General features: G+C 38.1%; 1 protein-coding gene across 1 annotated transcript; it reads right to left on the bottom strand.

Annotated features, from left to right (window-relative positions):
- Positions 1-290: 290 nt before the first annotated feature.
- Or10s1 (olfactory receptor family 10 subfamily S member 1) lies at positions 291-1229 on the bottom strand. The gene has a single exon (XM_048417029.3). It carries the CDS (start codon positions 1227-1229, stop codon positions 291-293), a length of 939 nt encoding a protein of 312 aa, XP_048272986.3.
- Positions 1230-8632: the final 7403 nt, after the last annotated feature.

Here is an 8632-nt window from a genome sequence, read left to right as displayed (position 1 = left end):
ACAGTCAATGCAATTATTTACAGAAACACTAAAACAAGCAAGAGTTTGAACAACATTTGCATACCCTTGAGCTTAGGTGTCAGAAATACTTGAAAATGTCACCTCTCTAGTTTGATTTTATTAATGAAGAGTTTGTTAAGGTGATGCTGAGGCAGATCAAAGAGAGGACATGTGACTCAGTGGATACTCAGCAGTTTCTTTTTTGAGTGGTTGCCGTTGTTGTTTTCCTGACAGGCAAGGGGCACAGCCACGGGTTCAGGTTGGAGGCCTGGGTTGCCAGCTGGTGACTCTCAGGAGCCTCTACACACCAATCTTTTCAAAGCCTGCTTGACCTCCTTGTTCCTCAGTGTGTAAATGAAAGGATTGAGCATTGGTGTGATTATTGTGTAGAAGACAGCAGGGGCTCCAGCCCCTGCGCCAGTGGAGCTTGGCTGCAGGTAGATACAGACAGGGGGCATGTAGTATAGGAGCACCACTGTGAGATGCGCTGTGCAAGTGGAGAAGGCTCGCTGCCTTCCCTCTGCTGTGCGGATGCGTAGCACTGCAGCCACAATGAAGACATAGGAGATGATGATGAGGATGAGGCAGCCTGCAGCTACGACGCCAATGTTTGCCAGCATGACAAGCTCATTAATGGAGGTGTCTGCGCAGGCCAGCTTCAATACTGGAGGGATATCACAGAAGAAGTAGGCGATATGATGAGGTCCACAATATAGCAGGTGGAAGGTGAGGGAAGTGTGAATCGCAGAGTGCACAGAACCTATGGCCCATGTGCTCCCAGCCAGCCCTACACACACCCGTCTGTTCATGGCCACTGGATAGTGCAGGGGTTGACAGATAGCCAGGTAGCGGTCATAGGCCATGACTGTGTACAGAAAGCACTCAGTGCTGGCCAGGAAATGGAAACAATAAAGTTGTATAGCACAGCCATGAAAGGAGATCACATTCCCATCCAAAGTCACCAGGCCTGCCATGACCTTGGGAACTGTTACTGTAGACAGACATGCATCCAGGAAGGAGAGGTGGCCCAAGAAGTGGTACATGGGGGAGCGGAGATGAGGGTCAGAGCCCACAGTAAGGAGAATGAGGAGGTTGCCAGTCACAGTGATGCTGTAGATGAGGAGGAAGAGGAGGAAGAAGAGGCCAGGGTGCTCAGCTGTGTACATCAGACCCTGTAGGAAGAAGTGACTTACCATAGTCTGGTTGAGGTACTCTGTCTTCACAGCCATCTTCTCATTCCCCATTCAATAAACTGACTGTAAAAAAGTAAATATCTTTTCTTTTTCCTCAAATGTCAGTATCATTTAGTGCATCCCAGTTTTCCTTGTCTCACAAAGTAAAAATATTAACAGATTAAATTCAGCTTTGTCTGTATTTAAGTTATTACATCACATGTTCTTGCAAAAATGAAGTTTGGAAGGCATGACCTATATTCTTGTGGGGTACATAATGTATTATAAGGATTGTCTGTAGAAATACAGTCTGTAAATTAATTATGAAAACACAGAGTACAAATCCTGTTGCCATTGAGTAAGTGATTTTGGCATGTTCTCCAAAACGGTGATGCTCCTGCCTCTTAGTTTCCTCTGCTGTGGTTTACACGCACCCAGCTTCATACTTAATTGCTGTTTGTCATCTGGGAATAACATTCATCTCTGGATTTGCCTAGAATCAAAGGACTGTTACATCACCCAGGAACAGATCCTTCCACCCATTTTTCACTCAGAGGGAGATCTTTGGAATGTTAGCTACCCACAATTCTCAAGAGTATGATAATGAGGCCCATGAGAACAGACTATATAATTATGCAAGCCAATTGTTTAATATAGTTCATGTTTTCCTTATAACACTTTTTTCTTTCCATTGTGATTAACAACTTTATTGTGGGTGTTTGAGTGTTTTCTCTTGGTGGGAACTAGTGAAGAAAAGAGGGTGTGAGAAGCTCATGAAGTAAAAAGTTGCCTGTATACTTTGTGCTTTTCTTTCCTTTCTCCTATTCCAAGAAGTTTTATGTTTCTAAATTAAAAGAATTTCAAAATACACATTTTCTCATAACAAAAAAGAGGAAGTTATCTTCTGCAATTCTATCATCCAGGTGTGTTAGTTGATGTATTTTCGCTATAATTTCTCTTCAATACAATTATGACTTTCTCCTTCCAAACATGAACATAACACCTCCAATATTCACCTTTCTTAATTTATTCTGCAGGGTTCAAGTCTGGTTGGTTGACCTGTTAAACCACTAGTTATCACTGCTGTACGTTCCCATGGGCCCCTGCACTGCAGGCAGAAAGAATGTCTCAGAGAAGTAGGGTTATGAAAATTTCTTCTCTGAGGTCTAGACTTTTTATATCTTAGGGTAAATAAGAAAACACGTACTTCCTGATTGTAACTTAAGAAAAAGGGAAGAAGCACATGCTTTCATGATGGTAACCTTTTCTTTTACTTCATTTTGAGTAATTTCTCTTTCTCAGCACTCTCTTTACACAGTTACTCTTTTTTTTACGTACAGTTACGTATCTCTCTTTACATACATACATCTCTGTCCTTCATAGCCTTACATCTTTATACATATTTCATCTATTTTAACACAGTTTGTCTACACATTATCCTTATATTTTCCATACATTCTCTACACTACTATATAAGTTGATACTTCCTTACTCAGCCACATCTCTCTCCACACAGTAACATTCCCTACACAGCCATATACCTCTTATGTATAGCTATACATCTCATCTACTCAGCTCTCTCATAAATACAGCATCATCTTTCTACAGATACATCTCTCCTACATACATATCTCTTCTATATTGATACATTTTCTGTTTTTCTCCTCCCATTCAGCTACATCTCCTCACATTTATCTCTTAACTACTTCTCTGTTCATTGGGCTACATCCCTTCTTCAGTACACATGCATACACACACACACACACACACACACACACACACACACACACACACACACACCTTTATATTTTTCTCCTTCTTCCCCCACAGCAAAATCTCTAGACAAATATAAATCACATTTTTTAAGGTCAAAAAGCACTTCTTATTTAACCAATAAGATACAGGGTCAAACTGATCACACAGTTTCTCTCAGGCTAGGAAGGTCACATTGACCAGGCAATGAGTAATGCTTGCCATGCACATTATTCTAAGTAGTCAGTGTTCCCAGACAGAAAGTGACATTGAAATTCAGGGCTTAAACAGTTAGTTTCCTGAAACTTGAGGTTGGGAATATTTGCAGAAAGTCCATTTCTGAGAAAGTTATGTCTTCATGCCTGACCTTGAATCAGCAACAAACTTCTGAGAAATTTTCCTTGTGTATTCATCTCCACTTGCAACCAATTTGCTTTGAATTTGTTCTGAAGTCCAAAATAAGCTGTCACAGTGACTGAGAACACTATTACTTTCCTAGAACACTATTGCTTTCCTATGTAAGTTTGAGTAATAAAACTTATCCTAGTGTTATTTTTATTTATTAGAATTATGCACTTTAAGTAGAAATCATCTTCCTGACAACGCTCAACTATAAATGTTTCCAGCAGATAAAATATTTCCATGAGATAAACACACAAGAAGAGGGATAGATGTCCACAGCTGTTATTAGGGGAAGAAATATGTATGCACATGAGAACAATTACAGACAGAGAAAAAAATTATCCATAGGGCAATAGTCTCATAAATCTTGCTTTACAAGATTGTCTCCATAAGATAATTTTTCATCTGGTGGGTTGAACTTATGAATATCAATGATTATATGTTGTATATTTTTGCCTCTGGTAAAGCCATTGCTACCAGCAGCTCTTAGCATCAAAAAATGAGTACAAAGCATATTACATATGGAGAAATTGAAGAATGCACATACACACAAAAGCTGTTTCATAGAAAGTTAAAAACGAATTTACTTGACTTACGTTTTTTTTTTCTACTGGGAATTTCCACAGAATAAATGAAACTTTTGTTTCTGCAAATACTTACAAGAAAAAGTTCATGGTAATTATTTGAAACAATCAAACCCTAGAAACCAGTTTACTGCACATCAAATAGTAATAAAGAAAATCAGTGAGTATTATAACTATATATCAAAAGTATATAAAATTATTGGAGTGCATAAAATGCCACCAGAAATAAATATTACATGCCATGGTTACATGTTTATAAAATATCCTAAAACAATCAATTTGTTACATGAGAAAACAGAGTAGTAGATTCCTGAAAGGGAGAGGCAAGGGTAAGAAGTTAGTAAAAGTGGCCATAAATGTCTTTCTTAAGTGGTAAAAATATTCTAAGATTAAATGTGGCAATAGCTAGATAATGTGCTAATTTACTAGCAATCATTGAATTGTATATTGTAAGCAGAGGATTTTATTAGATATTCACAATGATCTGGAAGCTCTTTGGAAAGTGATGGTGAAATCTAGAAAAGTCTCCTTAGTGGCATAACACAGATATCAGACAAGTAAGGAAAATTAATTGCTCAAGATGATAATAATAAAACACTTAATACTTTAAAACATTTTAAATTTAAAATGTTAAACTAATTAAACCAAAAAACTAGAAAAGAATTAACATTTATATTGACTCAACTTCCTTAAATGTTGATGAGCCCCAAGTAGATTTTGTGACAAGCACCTAAAGCCTATGCAGTCTTGCTCAATATTGCTCCAGAAGTGACACACCCTTTTTAAGAGTCCATGTCATATATGATGACAATATATCTTGTTTCTAGTCATGCTCAATGTCTTGAAAAGACAAGTTTTGACATCAATCTTCTCAAACGTCCTATACCACTGTTCAGTTTCTGTAAAGAACTATCTACTAATTGCTGTTTACTTCTTCAAGTTTTCATTTATATCACTAGTTCTAGTAATGACATAAAATGCTGTAATGTGTACCAAATATATTACTTAAGAAGTGGTGATTATTTTATTACTCAAGTTTTCCAAGTCTTTGTCAGTTTGTCACATGCAACTTGACATTTCCATGTTTCTTCATTCTTGGATATGTCCTGGTACAATGTTACTTTGTTATGTCCTAGGCACCTTTTATATTATCACTGCTACAACACTAGTCTTAATTACATTTCAAAAGTTCTTTTAATGGGAAACATCATACAAACCAAAGTCAAAATGGACACAGTAGATAGAATGTGAAGAACACCCTTTTTCCACAATAGTTCCTAACAACAACATGAGCTCAGGAAAGACAACTGAAATATTTTTGTTTGTGTACTGTTTGAGAAAACACCTAAACAAATGTAATAAAACAGAAATAATGAGAAAAAAAGACTGGTAAAATAACACTTTTGTATACTTAAGGGTATTTTAAAATTCTATTTAAGGAAGCCTGATGCTAGAAAACCTATAGTAATAAAACCTGAATCTAAATGCATACATATATTTTGATTCATGTGTTGGAAAATATGAAACTGAACGGTTGAAAGAGGCCAGAACAAACTAATGAAATTCTAAGTAGCACTTAAGTACATCATTTGATTTGCTAGTGTTAGACTAGCTGCACAGACATACATAGATCTAATCTACATGGGAAGCAGAAAAAGACAAGATCTCCTGAGTAAATTGGGAGCATGGGGACCTTGGGAGAGGGTTGAAGGGGAGGGTAGAGGCAAGAGGGGAGCAGAGGAAAATGTAGAGCTCAATAAAAGTCAACAACAGCAACAAAAAACCCCAAAACCCCCTACATTGCTGAAGATCTACAGCCAAACACCAGGCTGAGCTCCTGGTGTCCATTCAAAGAGAGGATGAAGGGATTATATGAGTAAGGGTGGGGGAACTCAAGATCATGATGGGGAAACTCACAGAGACATCTGGCCTGAGCTGGTGGGAGCTCACTGAATCTAGGGTGACAGCTGGGGAGCCTGCAGGGCACTGAGCTAGACTCTCTGGCTATGGGCGACAGTTGTGTAGCTGGGTCTTTTTGTGGAACCCCTGACAATGGGACTGGAATCTATCCCTGGTGCATGAGTTGGCTTTTTGGAGCCCATTTCCTATAATGAATGCCTTGCTCAGTCTTGATGCAGGTGGGAGGGGCTTGGTCCTTTCTCAACTTGATGTGCCAGGCTTTGCTAACTCGTCATGGGAGGCATTACCCTTTCTGAGGAGTGGATGGGGAGTGTATCCATTAGGGGTGAGGTTGGGGAGTGGGAGGAGAGGAGAAAGGGGTAACTATGGTTGCTATGTAAAATGACTGAAAATTTTTTAAAAATCACATTGTTAGGTAGTTCTTCCTAGTGAATAGTGTAGATAAGATGTTTCTTGAAGTTTTGTGTGATACTTTTCTTCAAAAAATGATGAGTTTGCATAGAATATTTCTTCATTAGATGTAAAATGACTAAAGTTTGTTCAGAATGTTGTGGGGTGTATTTATAGTTGGCGCTGATGAAAGGCGATGATTGTGTGTTTCCAGTAGGGTTGATTTAGTCCATGAGCATTATTACCTATGCTCTGCCTCCATTTACACTTCAGAGTGTGATGGTTGCCTCTGGAGTTGTGACTGTGTTTATTAGCCTAAAAGAATATGTTACTATCTCGGGCTGTTGTGAGGGCTCACAAATGTGAGCCTGTTCCACATTGATAGGAAGTCAGAGAGTTTGAGCTTAATTTTGGTCTTTTAAAGTAGTTGACAACAGGTGTGGCTACAAACAAGAGATCCTGACCTAGGGTGTGGTACTTGGTGTTTTGTGCTTCACCTTGACCAAAGGTCAGATAATTCAAGCTAATTCCTGAGCCTTCATTTAAAGCAGGAGGTTTGACATAAAGAGTGGCTGCCTATAGGCTAGGGTGGAAGGGTCTTCGGTGCATATCTTGCCTAAAGCATCAAATGCTTTACTTAGGAAATAATGGCTTGAGGTCTCAAATACTGAAGCAAATAACTGTTCTGGTTGTCCTTCGTGTCATGTTAAAGCAATCTTTTGCCTTTCCCATTTTTGTATTGGGGTATAAAAACATGAGAAAATTAAATGTGGGCAAATTCAGTATCCAGTATTTACTGAGTTATCCTCCTGCTACTGTCCTATGTCTTTGTGTTTCTATCATATGTATTCTTTCTAACTAACATTTCTAATCCACATACCTCTATCCTGGGATACATGAACCTGTCGTGGCTGGACTGCGACAGATCACCCCAAAGTATGGCTTGTGACAGGCTATTCTTCCTCAGAGAGTTGATCAATTTTTCTAGAGCATTTTTACTCTTATTACCTGTAGGGCATTCTTCCCATTATATGCAAAACTTCTATACTTCTTCAGTTAACTAGGTCTTACATTACTTTCAAACTACAGTACCATATTTTCCCAGGAAGTTATTTTTACATGATCTTTCTTTTCTTTCCCATCAGTTCCTAAGTAATATCTAGTATATGATGAATTGCATCAACCATTTCTTAATCATGTGGTATACATTTTATCATTTTGCCTTATATGTAAATGCATTTCTAGTCTGAAGAATAAAAACTCATTTAGAATTACAATAATGTCATTGATTTATAGATATATTGAACAAATTAGTGCTGAATTGAATCACATTGCTCATTCATGAAGATTTTGGAGTTTAACTTTGGAAGGGAACGCCAGAAGAATATATATTTCTTATTAGAAATAATAATCTTTCCTCATACATCACCCCAAGCTTTAAAAAACATCACAGTTGAATTGAGTCTGGGAAATACAGAGATCTTCTTGTAGTCTGTGACTGCACTCTTTCTGAAAACCAGTGAAGGTTTATCTAGTATTCAGGGAGGTCTTGCAATGAAGGACCTCCTCTTACATACTGGTCAAATTCGTATATGAAAAGACACTAGGAATAACTTTGGGTCATTGAATATTATCTGGCAATAAGTTATATGCCACCAATAATTCTATTGCATGAGGATACTCTACATCTCTGTAATGAATGTGGGAGTGTACCAGCACAAGCATGTAATCACCATTTCAAACAATCTGCTTCTGTTATATCAGTGGAAGATGAGAATGATCCATTTTATGCTAATGGCAAAGAAACTTTCTTTTTGATACACCTACCTAAGTGTTACTCCTGTGAAATTTCAGAAGCTGTATCTATTCAGGTCATCCAGCATTGATAGGCCCTTCATACTGATGTGAAATTGTCCCTTTATGTTCAAGTACAACTGGAGTTTCTTGTCAAAGTAAAACACAGAGAGAAGAGAGTTGGGAAAGTCAGCTCGCTCCTTTGAATTTCAGTACCTCCATAGTTGTATGATATTGACAATAACACTTAACTTACACAGGATTTGTTTGTCAAGGTTAAATCTGACAGATTACAAGTGGATTGTTTGTGTCAACACAGGACTTAGAAATTAAAATGTACACATATATGATGCCACAGAGAAGCAGCCTTTATGGGGCCATTGTACTTCTTTCCTGCTAGAAACTACCCTTGTCCAGTGGATTTTAATTGATTGTCCCTAGTGCTGAAGGATGAAAGGCAAAAACATGAGTACCAAGGGGTCACAGTATGGCACTTTCCAGGCTCCTGCTTTTCCTAACAAGGAGTCCTTTCCTTCCCACACTAATTTTCTTTTCTTTTTCTGCTTTATCGCTTCCTGTTAGGCATGAGTGTGTACAGAAGGCCTGAGCTAGGTGAAG

This window comes from Myodes glareolus, chromosome 4, assembly GCF_982192425.1.
Source record: "Myodes glareolus chromosome 4, mMyoGla1.1, whole genome shotgun sequence".
Taxonomy (NCBI): domain Eukaryota; kingdom Metazoa; phylum Chordata; class Mammalia; order Rodentia; family Cricetidae; genus Myodes; species Myodes glareolus.
Note: the sequence above shows the minus strand (reverse complement) of the source record. Positions and strands in the feature narration are given on the sequence as shown.

Excerpts from the sequence above, each read along its gene's own strand:
- Or10s1 (XM_048417029.3), bottom strand. The coding sequence starts at position 1,229 with ATGGCTGTGAAGACAGAGTACCTCAACCAGACTATGGTAAGTCACTTC.